This window comes from Mastomys coucha, unplaced genomic scaffold, assembly GCF_008632895.1.
Source record: "Mastomys coucha isolate ucsf_1 unplaced genomic scaffold, UCSF_Mcou_1 pScaffold11, whole genome shotgun sequence".
NCBI classification, from domain to species: Eukaryota; Metazoa; Chordata; class Mammalia; order Rodentia; family Muridae; genus Mastomys; species Mastomys coucha.
The window spans coordinates 13,581,999-13,604,401 of NW_022196893.1; the positions used below are offsets into that span (position 1 = coordinate 13,581,999).

Here is a 22,403-nt window from a genome sequence, read left to right on the forward strand (position 1 = left end):
AAGTGTACAGCACATGCAAACACGGCAGTTGACTGTAGGGTGTCATGTAGGTCCATCACTCACAACAAATGTGCTACTCCAGGGGCAGCATCCATAGTGAGATGAGCTACCAAAGGAGGATGCAGGTCCACAGCAGCTTATCTTCTGTCCAAAGCTACAGTGTGAACCTAAAACTGCTTTCACAAAACCCATTACAACACACATGCACTGACCTTAGAAACTGCAGGAGCTGAAAGACAGAGTCAGCCACGGCACTGCCCAAGTCAGGAGACTGCCATCAAGAAGAACTGAACAGGGCCACGGCCCACTCAGTCATTTCTGAATCTCATCAATGAAGCTGTGCTCAGGCACCACCAGCAAATGGAGAGGGAACAAAAGAACAAAAGGGAAAGTGACGAACATCGGCTGTCAGGAAAATATTCCCCTCAAGATGCCCACTTTTCAAGTTTTATGGCTTAGTCCGTGACACCTGAAATCTATCAATTTCATTTTAACCGTGTTAATCCGGGTTACCAACGAGAGCCGCTAACCAACTCAAAAGCCATCATTTCTATTCAGGTCTTGTCCAGCTGCCTGAGCACGGTCCCACAGCTGACACAGCACACCAGTCGACACTCATACCACCGTCCGCATGGGTATGATGAGAAACGGACCACACTGCTTATAAACCCATAGAGCAAAATTAACCTGCCATTTCTGCAACCCCAAACTGATGAGCACATTAGAACTCATTTATAATTGCTTACTTCCAACTCAAAACAGTATTTCCAGTATTTCTGTTTTCTAAAAAAATAAAAATAAGAAAAATAAATCCATTAACATTGCATTATAGTTTTACAATCCTTAAAATTAATGCTAATTGAGAATATGTCCTCATGTCAACTGCGGAAAGTCAGAATGGGCCCCACAGGAGGCAAAGAACCCTGGGGTTTGGTTTCAGGCTCTGCCAGCAAGGACCACCTAGTCCTCCAGAGGAAAGGGAACAAAGGGATCAAGACTGCCCCCTAGGGAATAAAGCCAAAGACTCCCTGGGAGGCCCACCCTGGAGACGGAGGAGACACATTCACTTAGAGTAAACAAAAATGGACACAAGGTTAAAATGAAGTTTATTACGGGTTTTTTTTTTTTAACTTTTTTTTTTTGAGTTTTGTTTTTTTAAATAAAACTGTTTGTAAAACAGCTATTTTATCCCCACGGCAGAGTGACCCCTGAAAGATGCACATATCCCTTCTTAAGGCCTTAACAAGATTTTTTTTTGTACTTTTATCTTTTTTTAAAACTCATATATTTAAAAATTATACAATTTACAAATCAAAACAATACAACATAAAGAATCATGTAGCATGGGCCATATATCTGACAAACCCCTTTTCACTCTAAAAATAAAAGCAATAAAGAAGTGTTAAAGTGGCTGGCTCTGGTCAGCTTAGTCTACCCACATGGTTCACACCACAGTTCTCTCCCAGACCTTGCCTGTTTCAGCAGCAGAGGCCTGGGCCTCCATGGTTTCCATGGATCCGGTAGGTCCCCAGGGTCCCAGCTACATGGAATGTGCTAAGGAAAGAGGGCGCCAGAGATAAGCCATTCCTCAGGTATACATACATACCTGTGGCTGTGGGGCTGGCTACTCTACCTACTACTTGGTGGGGCCACAGTGATCCAGGATACAGCCATGACATTGGGGTATCTGCCAATCTCACCACTACCACCCCACCCCCCCGCAAAAAAAAAAAAAAAAAAAAAAGGAAAAAATAAAAATAAATAAATAGTGTTTCTGGAAAGAAAAAAAATTTATTTTTGTGTTTAAACATCATTCCCCGCACTTTTGAAAATGACCACCCCATTCTACCCCCCTCCCCCAAACTTCCCCTGTGAGACAGATTCTGACCAAGGGAAGGGTGGTTGTCATTTGTCTGCTCTTTCAGTCCTGGGTCTAGTGTTCACTGAATTGTTGTGAGACAGGCTAAAGATCAAAGCCACACCCCATCCTTTATGAGATGAGTTTGTTCAGTTCAATTTCACATTTAAATTTCATTGTCATTGGAACAAATTTTGAGTTAACTAGATAATTTTAAAATAGAATCAAAAGGGATAGCGCACCTTTCATTTAAACAAAGTCTTTCCAGACTAAAAATAGATTTATATATATATATTTTTTTATCCCTCCCTTTTAACTCCCCGTTTTCCCATCAACCCACCCCTCCCCCCTCCCCCACATTGTCACTATGGAGATTGTGTCCATGGAAACAGCCATTCCAACATCTTGTATCTTTCTTTTCCTGTGGTGTCACCAGTTTGAGTGTGATGTGAGAACATAGGAAGGAAGTGCTGGCATGGGCAGGCGCAGCGGGGATGCAGGGCAGGGCAGAGTGGGGTGTGGTTGCACAGCAGGAGGGTTCCATTCCATCACGTGTGTCCACCACCTTCTCATCTCCACAGTCTCACCTGGAAAACAAACAGTAGGCACTGGGTGCTACGAAGTTCCATACTGGTCTCAGCACAGCTGCTGTAGCAATGGGAGAATACAGCTTTCAACAGGGATCTTAGACTCAGACCTTTAGTAGATGCTGATTTTGAACACATTCAAGCTCAATGCCTCCACTATCATGTGGCTTTGGACCAAACATTGGTTAAGGCAGCGGTGACTCAAAAGAATGGTCCTTACAGGGAAAAGGCCAAGACAGGACCTCCTTGACCTCCATGGCTAGGCCCTGTTTGAGAGTTCGTGTATGAATCTTGCCAGCATAGTAAGCACTGAAGGTCTGTGGTTGGCTCAATAACTTGTAGCAGGTCTCAGTCCTCATATTCTACTGTTTCTGAAACCTAGAGCACCCACCCAAATTATGGAAGGATCTTCTCACAACTCCCTTCATCTGTCTCTAGTTGAGTCTGGTCTTCATGCAAGTAAGACTTCTCAGACAATCTGACGGGGAGGTGGACAGGCCCTGGCCCATTTTCTGGGACTTGCATAGAGCTGTAAGTTTTAATCTACTAGTTCTTCAGGAACCTGAGATGCTCAAGAGGCCCCAGGGCTTCTTCTCTCATCTATCATTTCTGGTTTCAAGAAGTTGTTCTTATGACCCATGGAGGGCAAATAGATTGTTCAAGAGACTGGGGAGTGTTTAGTGGTCTGCCTTATATGAGAAGGGCTCAGGGAGACACAATAGTTTCCAAGGAATTAGTCGAGAAAAATTACACCAAAAGTCACTGTTGATGGCAAGTCACCCTCCCTCATCCTTGCTTTCTGATGTCTTTCTCTTCCTCAAGCCTCTCCTGCTATTACCACCAACAGACAAATTTCAAGAAAAAACCAGGCCCTCTGTGTAATAACTAACTCCACAAAGCTTATCAGCAGACAATAGCTGAGAAGGCTGGTGTGTGGCCCAGACTGGAGAATGTACCACTGAGAAGCACACATATATACATCTGCCCTTGCTAAGTGCTTTACAGAAAACACCAGTAAGGAGGAAGACAGTTTGCAGAGACGGCAGTGTATAGACTACAACCCAGACTCCAGCTCTGGGAATGCAGGTGTCTTTTGATGGTACAAAAGTACCTTGAAATCCATCTTCAAGATGAAGAAGTTCATGTTCGTCAGGGAGGTGACACTTGCAGAGATTGTGTTTCATTGCATGAAACCTGGCTCAGAGGAGGCAGCTAGGCCTTAGGCCTATGTCAAGTGAGTTCTCTGTAATTCCAACCTGAAGAGGTCAATGTCTTCTTTAAATCTCACTGGGCATGTGGCTGCTGTCTATAATCACAGCACTTGGATGGTTATCACTAGGAATGGTATGTGAAGAGGGGAGCTCAGTAGAAAGAGCTCTTGCCTGGGATTTGGGTTCTATCTTCACAACCACAAAACAATGAGCTTCTTGATGTTCAGCAGGTAGAGCACTGGGTTTCATCCTGGATTTCCCCAACATACCCTGAACCCGAGAGAGTTTCCTTTTGTATCCTTCTATTCCAAATGCTCAACCCGACTCTCTCAACAGCAATAGGCATCACTCAGCTTTGAGTTCTCTGAGAGAGACCTAATTCTGATTCCATATCAACTTAAGTTATAAGGGTTGTCCTTTGGAGGAGGAACCCCAGTAGCACCTCCCTGGATGGAGCCAGGGTTGGAGTGGCACTTACTCATCTGTGCGTGGGTTATATGCTGCTCAGAGGAAAAAGGGAGGGTGGCATCCCCTTACTTTCCATGCCTGTTCTGTGTACGGCATGTGGGTAGGTGCTATTCCTAGTGCCCAGGAGAGAGCATCACTTCAAATAATGGTTTCTGTTCTCTGTCTACTGCACCTCAGGATCTAGCAGGGAAGCCATGGTCCCTATCCACACCTGCAATGTAGCCAGAGAATAACAATCTTAATATCACTGACCTACCATGATGCTTTCTCATTCCCAGAAAGAAATGGGTGAAGGTGGTCTACCAGGCAACTGTCCAAAGACTTTACTTTTCTTATACTCTTAGCCTGGTGGGAACAAGTACATAACCCCACAAGCTAGAGAGCATCTTCTGTCCTCTACCTCTGGGCATGTTCTGCTAGACAGAGTATCTGTAGCTTTCAGAAACGCACAGCCAGATAGCATGCAGCAGCAACATGCTTAGTATTTGCTGAGGCCTTGTCAAATCCTCACTGAGCACATCACTACTCTTTCTTTACATAAGAAACAGAAGCATAGAGATACTAAGTAGTTTTAACCTCAGTTCCAAAGCCCCTTCCTCACCATTCTGTGTGAGAAAGTGGGGTACCAATAGATCAGGACACACATGCACACTCGCTGTCCCTTCCCTGCCTTGTGTAGGTCTCCATTAATGGTGGCTCTCTGTCCTGAGTATGAATGTTCCCTGAGGACAGTGGTATGATTCTGTCCCTAACCGTAAGATTTCAGCAAATATTTGGCACTTGAAGGATAATGACTAACCTCAATGTAACATTCAAACAGATAAACCAAAAAAAAAATTTACATTATGGGAAGAGTCTATAAAAAGAATATTCTATATTAAGACTAGATACGGGCTCTGTTCTTTTATTCAACAGGTGACTGCTACAACCTCAACAAACTTGGGGTCCACCCCACATGAGGGTCAGGCCTATTATGACCAGGTACCAGATGGCAAAAGACAGAAGTAAAACTCACTGTTCTGTTCATGGTCCAGGGCTGGAGTTGGAAGAACCCAAGAATGAGTAGGAATGATGATCAAGGTCCCAAACAGATGAGTTACCAAGGTCTAGATTTCTAAAACTCAGGCTAGAATTCAAGACAAAACTAAGTTCCAAATGAACTGGTATTCCACCTCAGCCACGCCTTCAAGGACACTTACTCAAGAATATGTCTCATGGCCTGCTTAGAGTTTGACTCTAACTACTGGGCCAATGTAGAGAGACACTGACATAGAAACTGCAGATTCTACTTAGGGGGGCATTCAAGTTCATTACTTCCACTGAAGGCCAATATAAATAGTTCTCCAAAATATGCACATGCATGCATGTGTGCGTATGTATGTGTGTGTGATCACCACTTTGTCCTGAGCTGACAATGCCCTTTTTGTTAGTCCATTAGTCTTCACATTAGAATCTTGTGCCCCAAGAGCAAGTAAACGGTTTCCATGCACCTTCATACTTTGTTCTAGTCCAGGCTCTGCCAACTCTGCTCCCTGGAAGAGGCAGGCAAAGATAAAAAGCACGACAACAAAGCAGGCGGCATGCCGGCTAGGGAGCCTGGGAAGCCTGGGAAGCCCACGTCGGAATCCAGACCTATGGCACAGCAGGGGGCAAGCAGCCTGCCCTGAAGTCAGTAAATGAACCACAAATTAAACATTTTCATGAAGAAGAAAAACAAAATACTATCAGATGAATTCAACTGTTTTTCAAAGTTACAATAATTTTTTGCAAAAGATGACAAAAAACTCCCAGTTTTTGGTCTAACCAGGGAAGTGGACATACCCAACAGAGAATAGGCCTGTTGTGGCTCTAAGAACAGAAGACCCCATTTAGAGAATTATCCCTCAGAGACAGCTAGTACCTCTGCCCACTGGATCAACAAGGCCTCTCGCCATGTGGGTTCCATTCTCTTCAGCCTACTTTTGCTCACCCCTCAGTGACATGCAGGGCAGAGGATGAAGCAAGCTTCCAGAGCCCATATCCTCTAAGCCGCATTCTCATGGCTGTATGACCACACTCACCACAGTTTAATTCCTTGACACCATTAAGAATATAATTAAACTGGATGATGAAGTCTAGGAAATCTGCATTTTCTTTCTCTTGTTTTTTTTGGGGGGTTTTTTGTTGTTGTTGTTTTATTTTTTAAAACAAATTAAAATTTTAATTAAATAAAAATTATAAAATTTTCTATTTAAAAAATTCTTCACAATACTGGGGTGGGATTACAAATAATAAAATTTGTAGAATATTGTTTTTTCTTTTCAAAAGAAAACATCATATATAAGCCTTACTAAAGTTGAAGGGTTGGTTTGGTTTGGTTTTTAGAGTGACCACTGTTAGACTAAGACAGAGGTCAAAGGCCAGGCTCCAGGCAGAAGAGCCCACCACAGGGCTGTCTTAGAGGCTCTGCCTTTAGGACTATCACTCACAGGCTCAGTTGTCGTCTCTTCACTAAAGGGCTAACTTCGGAAAAGTTGTCCTGACTCCAGTTGGCAGTGGATAGTTAGTTCTGAAGCCTCTACCACCTTCTCTCAGACATTCAGGATGCTAAGTAACAAATAAGAAGCTGTTCTGTTCTTGCTTTATTAATCTGCATGACTAAATGCTGTTGGTGCAGCCTAGAGCCATTAGGAGTCCAGAGGCCAGACACACACAGAGCTGGGTGAGGAGGTGGTGGGAGCTCAGCAGGCCCCAACTCACCTGTGCTTGCTGTCCATTCCCATGTGCACACTTCCCCCCTCACCCCCGCTCCGACTGCTCTGTGCTGAGGCTGCCTTTTGCGGTCTTGTTCTGCAAGGGGGGGAGAGGGCATGGAAGGGGAGGCTGATGCCGGCCAAAGCCAAGAGACAAGACAAAAGGGACAGAACAGGAAATACAGTGTGTGGGAACCAGGAAGGGTAGACGTAAGGACAGGAATGGCACATAGAAAAGGAAATAAAAAGCAGAGTCAGTACTGAATGACAAACAGGAGACACCCAGACTGGGCTTGCTGAGGTAAAATGTGATTATAAGTAAAAGCAAAGAGAGTACAGTCTGGTCCTAAGACCCATCCCTGAGAATTATTCTTAAAAGCAAGCATAACCTGTCAGGAACATTCTGAGGACAGTCCTCTAAAGATGACTCCTCCTTTAGTATTTTCCAGCCCTATCTGGAGACTGAGTGGCCAATGACCACCAGGTGTCAGTGTGACCTCAGCTACACAGGTCCAAGTACAGGAAACATGAGCAGCAGAAGGTTCCACCCTTGCCCTCTGAGTCCTTCAACCCATCGCACGCTTTCTGTTGTACCTCAGAAATGGGAACTAGTCTCATCTTTTCACCTTTCCTAAAGGAAGTGAGCATTCAACACACTGGGAAATGGGCTAGCAGCAGCCATTACCTATACACCGCTGGGTTGCGTCTGCTGCACCACTTGAGGGCTTCTCCCAGTCTCTGGAGTTGGCCCTACTTACTAGTCTAAGAGATGTTTCTAGACCAAGCCTTGCACCAGCTCATTAACCAGATCCACAAAGTGGATGGAGTTCTAATAAACTCAAGGACAAAGCAGTAACAGTTTCATTGGGTCTGATATTTTAATTTCTCCTAAATCATAGACATTCTCCTCAGAAACTATACCTCTTCCCAACCTACCATGAAGGCTGTTGGGCCCATAGCCCAGGGATCCCTTCAGTTCAGTGACACTCTAGCTTCCATAGGCCAGGAGAAGGCTACAGGCCCAAGCACATGTTGGGACAGGCATGGACGAAGTGTCCCAATGCCTGGGGCTTAACCCTAGTTCCCAGTTACACAGCCAGCCCCTCAGAGTACAGGAGTCAGTGACTCACCTTGTGCTTAGGGCACCTCACCGAGAAATTCTCCTCATGCAGCAAACAATCTACAAAACAAGACAGTAAGGTTAGAATGTATGCTTAGCTAAGTATGGCTATACTGGCTGGACAGATATACATGAATGGAAGGGGGTCTCAATACTGATTTATTTCCTTCCTAATTCCAAATGTATATATGCAATACAACAGTACTCGTGGAGAAGCCAGATGTCATTGGACATATGTATTTCCCCCTAGCTTTATTATGTTTAGTGGATTTTCCAGGGAACTGCTATGAGGTGTTCACTTAGTGGGTGGAAACCCTCCCCTCCCCCCACAGATATAAGATTTCCAGGAGTTTTGGCCCTGCCTGGATTTCAAGTCACTGAACATTTCACACCATCTGGATCTGTGTCTTAGACACACAACTGTTTTCCTCATAGTCTCTGTTTCTTGGACCACACTGTAGTTCCTAGTAGGAAAACATTAGTGACATCCAAACTAATCTATGGTACATTAACATGGCATCAGTCACAAAGCAAAACAAACAAAACAAACTCTAGTATTTTAGCAGGGCGGTGGTGGCACACGCCTTTAATCCCAGCACTTGGGAGGCAGAGGCAGGCGGATTTCTGAGTTCGAGGCCAGCCTGGTCTACAGAGTGAGTTCCAGGACAGCCAGGGCTACACAGAGAAACCCTGTCTTGAAAAACCAAACTCTAGTATTTTAAAGTGGGTGATGCTATGGGTAAATAACCATGATATCGTGATACAAAAATCACCCTCAACAACCAGGATATTCAAATGTGTAAATAAATTTTAAATTTTTTAAAGCTTTATTTATTTTATTATGAGTTAACTGTCACTGTCTTCAAACACACCAGAAGAGGGCATCGGATCCCATTACAGATGGTTATGAGCCACCATATGGTTGCTGAAAACTGAACTCAGGACCTCTGGAAAAGCAGTCAGTGCTCTTAACAGCCCTAAATTTCATTAAAATGTTTTATATTCATTAAAAGAAAAGCCTTAAAAGAATTCTACAAAGATGTATCAGTGGCTCTCTTGAAGAAAACAGGTGGTTTCCATTAAAAGTTTTTTCTTGGGCTAGAGATGGCTCAGAGGTTAAGAGCACTGACTGCTCTTTTAGAGGTCCTGAGTTCAATTCCCAGCAACCACATGGTGGCTCACGCCCATCTGTAATGGAATCCAATGCCCTCCTTCTGGAGTGTCTGAAGACAGTGACAGTTTACTCACATACATAAAATAAATAAACCTTAAAAAAAAAAAACTTTGGTATGTCTAAAATGACAATATTTAACAGTCAAAGCTGATCTCCAACATAGTGTTCAGCCAACTCCACATGATCAATGCAGAGCCTCTTTAAAAACCACCTGAAATGTAGTGACCCTTTTTCCCCTCTGTGGAGACAGCTCAGTATTCAAGTTAGAAAGGTGACGAGGCCTGGAATCCCTGCTGTCACCTGCATCCCACAGCCTCTAAAGACGCAAGAAGATACTCCTGCCCTTAATTACACAATCCACACTGAACACTTCAGAGGGGAAAAATCCCATGAGAGTGATTTTAATGTCTGGAGAAAAAAATGATGTATTCCAACTTTTAACATGGTGACAGCATTCCTGATAGCAGCAAGAACATGTGTGCCTCCAAGAAGTCCAGCTTTGCTGCACAAGGTGGCAGTGTGTGGAGCAGGGCAGATACATTTAATTCATGAGTTCACTCTGTACATCACAACTCTGACAGACTGACAGCCAGGTTACCAATGCAGGACGTGGTGGCAGAATGTTAATAAATATTGATCACACATTCAGAGAGCTCTCAGGCACTTATGTTATTAAGTTTACTATTTAATCAGTTTAAATGAAATCCAGATTAGCAGCCTATATAGCCACAGATTTTAAGTGTAATAGTATGTAAGAAGCTGAGGAACACATAAATGAAAACTTCTCAGACCCTCAGGATCCTAAACAAATCACTTAAGACAGTGGTAGAATTTTGGCTCACTAGTATTATGTGCCTCTGGAGTCTCAGATCACCTCATCTACAGGGTAGGCTATCAGCTTTCTTAGATCAAGGCCCAAGAACTTCCCAGTTGTTACTAACTTCCAGGCCCCTCCTCCAGCATGAAACAAGCAAAGCAGTAAATGAAATGCGTTAATTTAAAACCTACCAGCACATAGCATGACCAAGATTCCTGCTGCTCCAATCTGCCAGTGAGATTATGAACCGCAGGAGACAGACAACTGGAGCTCAGGGAAGCACTCTCCCCTCACCTCAGCTCCAGCAGCACTGTGCCAGCAGTCTCTAGGCCCACTCAAACATCGCACCTGTGAACCTTGGCCACCATAATGCAACAAGGTTTACAAAAACCAGTGACAGGGACACCATCAGAAAGGCACATTTGTTTGTCCTCAGTGACAGAACAGTGTGACCAGCTATGACAGTCCATTAATAAAATGTTTCCTAAAGTTAGAAAATGCTTTTTCTGTGTTAAAAGAAAGAAAAAGGTCACAAATAAAACAATGTACTAAGTATTATTACTTCTGGAGATGAAATCTCCTAAAAAAAAGTCTTATAGAATGTGCCCACATCTGCACTTTTAATACACTAATAGACAATTCCTCTTTTCTGCTTTCATATAAATCTTCGAATCACCAGGAACTGTTATTTCATTTTTAGCAGAACTCAGGACATAGGCAGAAAACTCAGAAGCTAGAGGCTACAGGAGATTCTCTATGGCATCTAGCACCCTGGTGCTGAGGTAAGAGCAGAGAGTACAGAGAATTCCAAGGAAATCCCACCTGAGGATCCTGGCAGGTGCCTGGTCCCCCACATGGCAGCCAGTGACAATCACCTGATTTTCTTTCTCTAAGACACTGGAACTACCTTGTAGTTCACATGGCCTAGTCTGAATTCCCACATGAGCTAGAAAAGACTCTCAAAATGGTCCAGTCAACAAAATGGCTTCCAGGAACAAACATCCCTTCCATCCCATCCCTTGGAGAGAATGTCATTTTCATTACCTCTAGGGTTGAAGGCAAGGATGACTTTGCTAAGTGTGTCTTAACAATCTCTATAAAGCTCAAGTACAAGACCCATATAGACCTCAACTTGAATGAAGATGGCTTCAATGATAAAGCAGAAGACTCTGGACTCCTGGGTACAAGACAGAGTCACCAGATCGCCAAACTACCTTATCATGGTAGTAGAGGGACACTGCAGTACCACTTCTGAACCACATGCCCTAGAAAAGACTCCTCAGTGCTGAGAGCCCCTCTCAGCAGAAGTCAGATCCTTGAGTTTTATCATGGCCTACCCTGCTCTCCCCCTACTGCTCAAACAGCCCGCAGCGGAGAGTACTTTCCAGATGTGTTTCTCTTCTAGGCAAGAGCAACCACAGCCTTTTTCTCCTTGTCTTAATTGTTATAAATTATGTATTATTGCATTAAACATTTTCCCAGAATCAAAACTCATGTTCCTGTTACTGTTATCTCTACCTGGAGTCAAGCTCTCCTGTACTGTAACAAACAACACAAGGAACCTAATGATGATGTCCCTACTACATCAGGTGGGGAAATGGCAGGAAGCACAGGCTCCACAGAGACATCCCAGCCATGAAAGCTTTTCCTGAGGCACCAGAAGTTCTTTAAAGACCTGGGTGCTAGGCTGGTAAGATGGCTCAACAGTTAAGAGCACTGACTGCTCTCCCAGAAGTCCTGAGTTCAATTCCCAATAACCATATGGTGGCGCACAACCATCTGTAATGGGATCTGATGCCCTCTTCTGGTGTGTCTGAAGACAGTGACAATGTACACACATATATAAGAATAAATAAACCTTTTTTAAAAAAAAATCTAGGTGCTGGCAGCAAGGCAAAGATGAAAATGTTATACTCTTTCTTACTCCACCAATAGATTAGAGCCTCTTAAACCCAGGGACTGATCTTGATTATGAATTAAATAACCAGTCAGTCAAGTCAGGTGTGGTGGTATACACCTTTAATCCTAGTACTTGGAGTCATAGGCAGGTGAATCTCTGAGTTAAGGCCAGTTTTGGTCTACAAAGCTAGATCCAGAATAGTCAGGGCTATGAAGAGAAACCATATCTCAAAAGAACTAAACCAAATCAACCAACCAAACAAGCAAACAAACAAAAAATCAGTCAGTGAACACACCTTCCTTAAATATAAGACATATTACTCAGAATAGAAAGACAATGGAATAGCACAAAATCTATCCCTGCAGAGCAGTGAACTCTAGGTCCTTGTAGCTTTGAACATCAAAAAGTCTAAAGTGTCTGCAGCTTATGAAGCCGCATCTCTGATACCATCTCTGCACTCAGGTACTACAGAGTGCATCAGCTCTGGCAAAGCCAGGGGCTGGAGTCATACCAGACCTACATACCAGAACCAGAACCACGCTCGTGCTAGACACTTGGCTAGGTTTGTTAAATAGAGATATTATTGGCTTAATGGAGTAGGGATGGGAGTGAGCTGTTTGGGTTTGCACATGACAAGGCTGGACAGAAAGGTAACAGGCATCATTTTCACTTACCCTCTTGCTTTTGAAGAGGTGGTCTGGCAAGCTTCCATTAGTAGAAAGGTGTTCCCACTGCCCTTCATAAGAACCTAACCATACCATAATGAAGGCTTCATTACGGTAGCTCTGAGTCTTATTTGTCATGAGTCATGCACAGCTATTTGACTTTAAATTTAAATTTTTAAATTTCCAACAGGTAATTTTGGTACACACTTTTAATCCTAGCATTCAGGAGGCAGAAGCAGGTGGATTCTTGAGTTCAAGGCAGCCTGGTCTACAGAGCAAGTTCCAGGACAGCCAGGGCTACACAGAGAATCCCTGTCTTGAAAATACACACATATGAACACTCCCACTATCTATATTTCAAGTATTCAACAGTCATATATGGCTGCAGCTACCACCCCAGACTAGGAAAGTGTACAGTATTCCATTATTGTGGAATGCACCTGAGAAACTGTACAGTAAGTAGACTAGGAGCCAGGAGCAGCATCGCAAGGGCCTTGCTGATACTTGAGGGTACAAATGGAGTATGGCTGGAGTCAAAGTGGTTACCTAGCTAGGTACGCAAGCTTCTGGTCTATATGGAAGACCACTGCTTACCCAGCCACTGACTGAGAGTCAATTATTGTACAATACCCCATTCAAAAAAACATCCCCCAAACTTAACACTTGCGAATCCCCATTTAAGAGAAGCTTCCAATGAAGGAAACCAGATGTTCTCCTGTAACTACAAGCAACACAAGCAGGATGAGGAAAAGCAACTGCTTCACTCAAGAAGATCGAACTGCCCAAGCTCAAGCTAGGGTGAACACTTCAGACAGCAGGAAAACTTGTCAACAGGGAGAACGAGGCCAAGCAGGGGAGTGCATGCCTACAATCTCAGCACTTAGAAGGCGGAAGGGGAGTATCAACTCAAGGTTATCCTTGGTAACAGTGGATTTGAGGCACAGATGGGTTACATGGGAACCTATCTCAAAAAAAAAAAAAAGTACAAAGGGAAGAAAAGAGTAAAAGTGGAGGGAGGAAGGGAAGAATGGAGGGAGGGAGGGAAAAATGAATATGAATGAGAATGGATATAAATGGGAAAATGACAGTCCAAATTCCAAACCCCTTGAAATAGTGTTTCAAGGCTCTTCTCTTCCTTCCTACAGTCAGCACCTGGTCAATGAAGCAACTCTTTGGCAACTGCACACAGTACCTACATACACCTTTTTCAAACCTCTGTACCACTCTTGTTCTTTTAGTAACTGTTCTTTTTAGTAATTGAGAGAAGACAGTAGGACAAGAAGGGCATGGAGAATGTTACTGGACACAAACAAGACACCCAGGAAGAGGGAACCTAAATTGAGAGACTGACGCATAATACTGGCCTCTAGATGTGTCTGTGCAGGCATATTCTTGACTAATGGCTGATTAGGGAGGGCCCAACCCTCTGAGTAAGTGGTCCTTGGCTGTATAAAAAAGCAAGCCAAGGAGCAGAACAGCACCCACATGGTGGCTCACAACCATCTGCAACTCCAGTTCTAGGGGATCCAATACCCACTCTGACCTCTGAGGACACCAGATGTACACATGGTGTGCAGACATGCATGTAGGTTAAACACTCATATGCATAAAATAAAAATAGGCTGAAAAGAAAAGAGGGGTGGGGGGGCATGAATGGGGAAAAAAGGAAGCTGAGTAAGCTATTAAAAGCATACCAGTAAGCAGCACTCCTATGTGGCCTGTGCTTCAGTTCCTGCCTCTAGTTTCCTGCTCTTAGCAATGGCCCATGATCTGAATCTTGTAAATGAAGCAAAGCCTTTCCCTTCCTCTTCTAGGTTGTTTTGGTCAGTGTTTATTACAGCAACAGAGGAACCTAACTAGGATGCGGAGCATGGAATCCCACTGCTGGGGGTGGGGAAAATAGAGACCAGAGGATCAGTGGGGCATGCTAGCAGGCAGCCCAGCTCAAAACAAAATGCTGAGCTCTAAGTTCAGTGAGACCATCTCAAGGGAATGAGGTGGATTGTGACAGAGCAGGGCAACCTGCCAGCCTAGTACACCACATGCACTGAAACTTCCCCTAAGACAAATAGGTTCCTTTACAGCATTTTCATGTATTATTTTTGTTGATTCTCCCACCTCTCCACCCCAGAGGTACTTCACTTTCATGTCACATGCACTCTAGAACTCCTGTCTCTCCCTGCTAAACCACTTTTCCTATCAATTTTGTGATTTACATCCATGTTCTCATCCAGCCACACATACATTATATAAATTAGAATCTAAGATCTACATGAGAGAAAATGCATAGTATTTATTTAACTGGGTTACTTTGCGCAATACATACAACTTAAAATATCAGTGCTTTCTACTTTATCTACAGATTTAGCAAAATCCCTATCAAAATTTTAGTAGTCTTCTTTTTGCAAAACAGGTCCGTTGACTTTGGATTTCATATGGAACAAAGAGGTATCCAGTATAGTCAAAATGATCTTGGGGGGAAGGTACAATTTTTCCAAATCTCTTGTTCCTAATTGGGATGGGGCGGGGGGGGGGGGGGGGGGGGGGGGGGGGGGGGACTTGGAGACTGAACCCAGGACCATACTAAAGCATTCTACCATTCCCAATTTCAAAACCTACTTCAAAGCTACAGTAATCAGAAAGTAGAATATTGGATGGGGCCAGAAAGCCCATGCATAGTGCTCAGCTGATAACTTTGTAACAAAGTGCCATAATCACATCATTGAACAATGCAAGAATGATTATTCTATAAGTAGAGCTAGGACAACTGTATAGCTGCTCACAAAAGAACAGCTCTGAATTACTACTCCATATAGTCAAAGACTAAAATAAAATAAAGACATCAAAACACCATGTTGGATTAGGTGTTTATTACTTAAAATGACATCAAAAGAAAAAAGATAAATTGGATTTCATCAAAAGCAAACTTTTACTGGTAGAGTACTTGTCTGGCACGTACAACATCATGGGTTCTACCCTCAGTATTATGTAAATTAGGCATTGTGGTGCACACCTGTAATCTCAGCACTAGAGAAGTAGAGGCAGGAGGATCAGAGTTCAAGATCATCCTTGACTACATAAGTTGGAAGCCACTTGGGCTAAATGTGACCCTGTCTCAAAAAAAAAAAAAAAAAAAAAAAAAAGAAAAGAAAAAAAGAAAAGAAAAGAAAAGAAACACCTTCAGAAAAGTGAGAAAGTTGAAAGAATGGAAGAAAATATTTGTAATCTATGTATCTATCTGGTCAGGGAGACAAAATAAATAAAAATAACAATTTAACAATGGGCAGAGAACTGGAATAGACACTTCTCCATAGAAGCTGTACAAATGGCCAATAAGCACATAGAAAGATGTTCAACATCATTAAAGAAGTACAAAATAGACCCATAGCAATATCGCATCTCACACTCACTGGGATGTTTACAGTGATGATAAAGACATGCAAGCTTGTTTGGTAAGGATATTGAGAAGTTGGAATCCTAATACATTGTTGGTGGAAAGGTAAAATGTATATATATTTTGGAAAACCATATGGTTATTCCTCTAAAGGTTAAACATTATCATATGCAACTGTTCTATGGTAACATGATTCATAGAAGTGAAACAAACCCCAAAGCCATGAGCTGCTGCAGGTGAGTGTAATCAGCACACAGACAGTGTGGCAGGAAATGAATGAAGTACTAACCAACATGTGCTGCTACCTGGACAAACCTTAGAAAACCCCAGCCACAAAATGTTAAATAGCACACAATTCCATTTATATGAAACGTCTGAACTAGAAACATCTATTGAAACAAAGTGAATCTCTAATGGCCAGCAGCTGTAGTGAGGGAAGGAAGGTGTTAATGTTGTACAAGTGATGAAAACCTAAATGTTAAATATACTGGAGCAATGGCTGCTCAACTCCACAAACACATAAAAACTACTGAATTCCATTTTACACTTAAGTAAGTAACATACATGAATTAGATGAACAAAATAGGTATTTTTAAAATTGCTCTTGTCATTGTAGCCTCTCTACTTTTTTTATTAGAACTTACAAATAAAAGAAAAATAAGGGAGACAATCAAAATATAGAAAAGGGGAGATAATGAATTTGTATTTTCTAGCTCTCTAGATGCTTTCAAAAAGGGTGTGTGGCCCAACTCACCTGCGTCAATGGCACATGGGTAATGGTATCGGAAGGAGCAGCCTTTGTTGTAGCAGCCCAAAGTAGCGCCAGCCTCCTGGCAGTGGGAGCATTTCTGAAAGGAAGATAAGGCATGTTAGTAACTCCAGACCAGGCCTTCTCTTGAAGGCCTTCCCTCTACCTCCTTAGTTCAGCTTCAGCATAGCCTTTGTGGTTGGAGGGATCTGTGGTGGTAGGATAGATTGGTAGGTCTCTCGCCACCACTTGCTGACCACACAGTGGAAGAGATCCAGCATATTGTTTTAAGGCTAGGCCTCATGAATGATCTCATATCAAACAGAAGGCCCCAGGGCAAGCGGCACTCTATGTATGTGGCAGACACACCAGTGGGTGTGGTGCCCAAACCTGCCTACTTACCCACTCCCTGAGCTACTGAAATTTCTTTCTACGATCATGTGCTGTCTGAAGATCCTGCTTCTATTTCTGCCATAGGAATCTTGTGTAGGAGGAGAGTTAAGGTAGAATACACACACACATATATATAGAAACCTTTTACAATTAAAATGGGACTTAGTTTCTAGCTTTTATATTTATAAGATTTTATTTTAAATTTTGATCTATTTATCCCAAATGCCCAATACAAGTATATTTTCCTTTCCAGAAAATATGGGTTCCTGCATGTAAATGCTATTCTTGTACATGAATCCTATTTTAAATGTACTAGGAAATATGCCATGAACTTGTGGCTAAGTGAGACACTCTTCTCTGATTGCAGTGCTCGTCCTTATATGGTTAGATACTCTTAAAGCAAGGCACATCTCTGCTGTCACCTTGGTGTGCCTGTGGTGAGTACTCATACTGTCTACACTATCAACATTATCAAAACACAACCACATGTGGCCCTACTAAGGAAAGATGCAGATTACTCAACTTTCCTGGGTATGGCCATGACCCACCAGGAAGACTAACCAGAAGACGCAGGTATTTATTCCTACTTCTATGAAAAATAAAATATGTGTGCTTCTTAAACTCTTAATTCTGAGCTGGCTAAGCTCCCAGAACCCTGGCAACTGTGGAGCCTAAATGTTCATTCACCATGTTGTCAAGATGAAATAGCTAAGAATATGGATTAATGCGTTCATCTGGTAGGACTTGCACATGCCCACTGTACAGGCTGGATAGGTAAAAGTATCAGAGGGGCAGGACATTAGGTCACATTAGCATTAGGTCACAGGTAACAATGTCTCCTGGAGAGAAATGCCTCCCTCTCAGAAGACCAAGATCTTTTGGGGGCCAATAATCAGTAAATGTTTACTTGACCTATGAGAAGAAAGCAAAGATCATTTAGCCTGGAGCAAACCAAGGGCAGGTGAGAGTACTTGTAGACTCTCCAGGTTATCTAAAGTCTATGTCTCCTTCAGGAAAAAAGGCCTCATCACCAAACCAAAGAAACAGAGGACAGCCAATCTATCAGTGGCAGACTCTCAGTTGTTCCTACTCATCTATTTTTCTTAGGCAAGGTACTCAAGCAGTCATCTATCCAGAGGGTTTGAGTTTCAGGCCCTCTCCATCTTGGAGGATGAATCTCAGTTCATGATAGTCAATGAAAATGGATGCATCAAGAACTCTACAAGCAAAGAGGCTTCTACAACATGGGCAAGATAAAAACAGCAGCATTGTGGAGGCAGAGGCAGGCAGATCTCTGAATTTCAGATCAGCCTGACATTTCAGTTCACTGGTCTACACAGTGAGGTCCAGAACAGCCAGAGCTACACAGTAAGACCTTGTCTCAAATCAAAACCAACCAACCAACCAAACCAAGCAGAAAACTAGACCATCTTGCTCAGCCTCTCTTGAGTACAAACAATAGGATCTGTAACAGTCATCTAATCAACAACACAAGACAATCCTGACAAAGCCAGTCCATCTGCAGGGACAGCAGAGTGGGAAGATGAGAGACCTGGACTTATTGTGACACTGTTGAGCACTGACCCAACCAATCCAAGAATTGCCCATATCAGACAGACAGGAACATGCATAAGTGCATGCTCATTTTCTCCCTCCCTCCCTCCCCCCTCCTGCTTTTTCAATTAATTTTACAATTTATAGTCAATATCCCATAATTGATACAGAAAGAGACTATTATCTGATGTGGTGTTGGGTAAGGAAGGGTTAAGTGCACCGACTCTACAATCTAAATAACTACTTTATAAGTGACCCTCCCATTGCCTTACTATGTCTGACCTATCAATTTCCTAACCTTTACTGAATCCACCCTTAAGGACAGGACAAACAGTGCTCACCTCACAGAAACAGTCAGTATTGTACCCCTTAATCCAGACTTAAAATAGTGGCTGGATCAGAACCCAAGATGACTACAGGCCAGTGACACACTACACATGTCCTACAGGCCAAAAAGTTAACAATCACCCAGAAAGTGACCTTGTTATCACTCATTTACAGATGAGAACAGAGAAAACATGGATGCCTGTTCCCTTCCTACTTCAACACCAGTTGCTTTGTCCTTTATAGGATCTCTGAAAGCAACCTGCTTCTTTCAACTAAAGTCATGATATGGAGCTGGAGAGATGGATTTGTGGTCAAGAACAGTTGACACTCTTCCAGGTGACCCAAGTTTTGTTTCCAGCGCCCACATAGTGGCCCACAACCATTTCCTAACACCAGAGTTCCAGGGGATGTATTACCTTCTTCTGACTTCCAGGGGCACCCAGCTCTAACGTGGCACACATACAAGCATGCAGCCAAAACATTCATACAGATAAAAATTTTAAAAGTGCAATAAAGCTGACTACATTGCACCTAAAAAAAAAAAAAAAAAAAAATCGATCCTGCAAGGATTATAAGTTCTGCTTCACAGAACTGTAGTGTGAAGACCAGGAAGAACTAAACTAGAAGAGCAAATCCTCATTCTAAGTAACTGTAGTACACAATGCAGATTCAGAGCCATTAGTTAATTCCTTAACTTGTAACAAAGACCCATGAATTACAATGATGGCTAGAATCCATGTTTTCTAAGAGTCATTTAGTGTTTTCTCTACTAGACTTCTGGATACCCAATACAGCAGTCTAAAGATTATGGTGTGAAAGCAGAAATGAGGCCTTCAATGATGTTCATCTGAATCCCCAGTGAAAGTGATCTTTAATACTTTTGCATAGATAGTAAGTCTCAAGACAGGACAGTTCACTAATTATCTGGGTGTGGATCTATTTTCAACACACTGATAAAAGCAAAGATCCTTTCAGAGTGGGTAGGCTTCAGGGAGATGTAGAAATGAGAGCAGGCTCATGTGCAAGACTGCTTGCAGACTTTACAGATGAAAGAAAGAGCCACAGGCCAAAGAATGCAGGTAGTTATAGCTCAAAAATAGGCGAGCAAAACTCTTCCCTAAGCATCTAGAAAAGGAGCAGAGCACAGATTACGACTAAATTCCAGCAAGTGGAACTCAGACTTGTAAGTGACAGGCATGTGGTATGCCATGGCAAAGAATTACTGAGAAGCTCCCAGTGACACAGAAGTGACTGCTCATTTTTCTCTAACATTCTTTAATGTAACAGATTTCTCCCTCATGGAAAACACTACAATTTCATTTCCCTTTCATGAAGTCAGATTTGCTATCACAAGGTGTCCAAAGGTGGCACACTGAGTTTGTTAGCAATGTTTTTTTTCTTTTTTCCAGGTGAAGAACCAGAAACTAAAGCAAAGAGCATGAGCCTGTACCCTTTTCTGCTAACCACAAGTTCAACATTCCTCACCTCTCAAGCTTCTCTTAGTTCTGTTCATTCATTTAACCATCCTGCACTTTATAACAACAAATACTTTTAATCCCAGTACTCATGAGGCAGCTTGGTGGAGCTCTGTATTTCAGGCCAGCCTGGTCTACGTAAAAAAAAAAAAAAAAAAAAAAAAAAAAAAAAAATCTAACAAGAGAAACTCTAAACAATAATCAGTCAGTCAATCAATCAATCAATCAGAGTGCCTCCCACGTCCCAACTGACAAAGAAAAATTATAAAAATCTATCTCTACAAATGCTCCATACATCTGCTCTATACCTAAACCTATACATTAGCCAGTATAATTTCCAATTAGATTTTCATTCCTTGTTTTACCTGAGGAAAAATTTTACCCTCACTCTTCCTATACTGTATCAGATCATACTGTAATTATACTAAGCGCCTCCGTAGCAAATGTCCTTAACTTAGGAAGCAGGCAGAGCAGTGGCAGTACCCAGACAATACAAGCTTAGTGCAGACTGCATTATGACTTTAAAATCTTGACACATTTTTTTTTCTGATTTTGTTTTTTTTAACTTTTTTGAGACAGGGTCTCATATAGCTCAGACTAGCCTCGAATTTAATTCCTTTCTTTCTTTTTTTCTTTTTTTTTAAGCCTTGACTTGCTATGAAGGCTAAGCTGATTTCAAATTTATAAAGGTTCATCTGTCTCTTATAGATACTAAGATTATAGGTATGTTGTCACCACACCAAAATGCTTTTTTTTTCAAACACATAACAGTTTAAACTGATGGTGGAAGGGAAAACTTAATTTTCAATAGAAAAGGAGTAAAAATTATTTTCAAGCAGCTCTGACAAAAACAAACAACCAACCATAAAACCCTTATATTTCTAGACACCAGAAACTTGTCAATAAATTACAAAATGTCTTAGTTTCTGGCCAGATTTAAAAAAACCATTCATGTACCCTGGCCTTTCACAAGTGCCTATCATTGTCTAGAAGCAGGGTTTGGTGACTTGAAGTGGCAAACTACAATGGCTGAATCAACTAGGAGCCATCTCACCCTCATCTGAGGGAGGAACACTGCAAAGGAAGAACACTGTATGACTCTTCACTCCCAAAACAGCATTTCCCTCTGAGAGCTAACAGTGACCTCAATAGTCATGCTGCTTAATGAGCATCTATCTCTGAGCAGCCTAGAGCACTGCAGCAGTGGGTTAGTGCATCGATACCATCGATTCTGAGCAAGCCTTTCAGACTTGTATCCTGGCTTTCAGCATGCATTCCTATGTTCATGCTTACTGTATTTACTCTAGCCAGCATCCCTGGACCGGGCACACTGAAAATACAGGCTGATAGAAAGAATGCAAGGAATACACATTAGAGCCTAAAAGCAAACTAATGAAGTTGACTTTTCCAATATTTGTTACAAAGCTGATGCTTGGGGAAATGTGGGGAAAGTATTCATTTTTGGCTACTAGTAAGAAGCTTATTCTCTCTTAATTATACCTCCTAGATCTAAGGCAGAAACATCTGTGAAGCTCACTATGTACTCCTGCTACATGACTGCAACAGGGTCTCCATCCAAGGCATTACACTAGCCTTTATGGCTACAGGATGCAACTTTTTAGCCCATTAACTTTCTTTCCAGAGGGCTTTAAAGTGTTAGCCAGGACAGAACATACTTTAGCCTTTTCTTGGAGCAAGATACTCTCCTGAGGTTTCTCTATCAAAGCTCTGATCTGGGAGCACATGTGTTTTGTCTTGCCAGCTCTAGAACCATACCCTGAGGGCTGGAGAGAGAGTTCAGCAGTTAAGAGCACTGATGACCTTCCAGAGGTCCTGAGTTCAATTTCCAGCAACCACAAGGTGGCTCACAACAATCTGTAAAGAGGTCTGACTGTGACAGTGTACTCACATTATGTCCTGGCTGGTTTTGTGTGTCAACTTGACACAGGCTGGAGTTATCACAGAGAAGGGAGCTTCAGT

General features: G+C 42.4%; 1 protein-coding gene across 11 annotated transcripts in view; it reads right to left on the minus strand.

The window, feature by feature from the left end:
* Positions 1 to 1,083: 1,083 nt before the first annotated feature.
* Tcf20 (transcription factor 20) overlaps positions 1,084 to 22,403 on the minus strand; it is a 179,685-nt gene continuing 158,365 nt past the window's right edge. For 9 of the 11 annotated variants that reach the window (XM_031350609.1, XM_031350581.1, XM_031350590.1 and 6 more), the window contains exons 3-6: positions 16,681 to 16,774; positions 7,987 to 8,036; positions 6,864 to 6,986; positions 1,084 to 2,445 (exon numbers count right to left, since the gene is read on the minus strand). In XM_031350609.1, the coding sequence (XP_031206469.1) occupies positions 6,903 to 6,986; positions 7,987 to 8,036; positions 16,681 to 16,774 (228 nt within the window). In that variant the 3' untranslated portion in view covers positions 1,084 to 2,445; positions 6,864 to 6,902. The remainder of the gene's footprint in view (positions 2,446 to 6,863; positions 6,987 to 7,986; positions 8,037 to 16,680; positions 16,775 to 22,403) is intronic. The other 2 variants (XM_031350652.1, XM_031350661.1) reach the window with 2 other exon arrangements.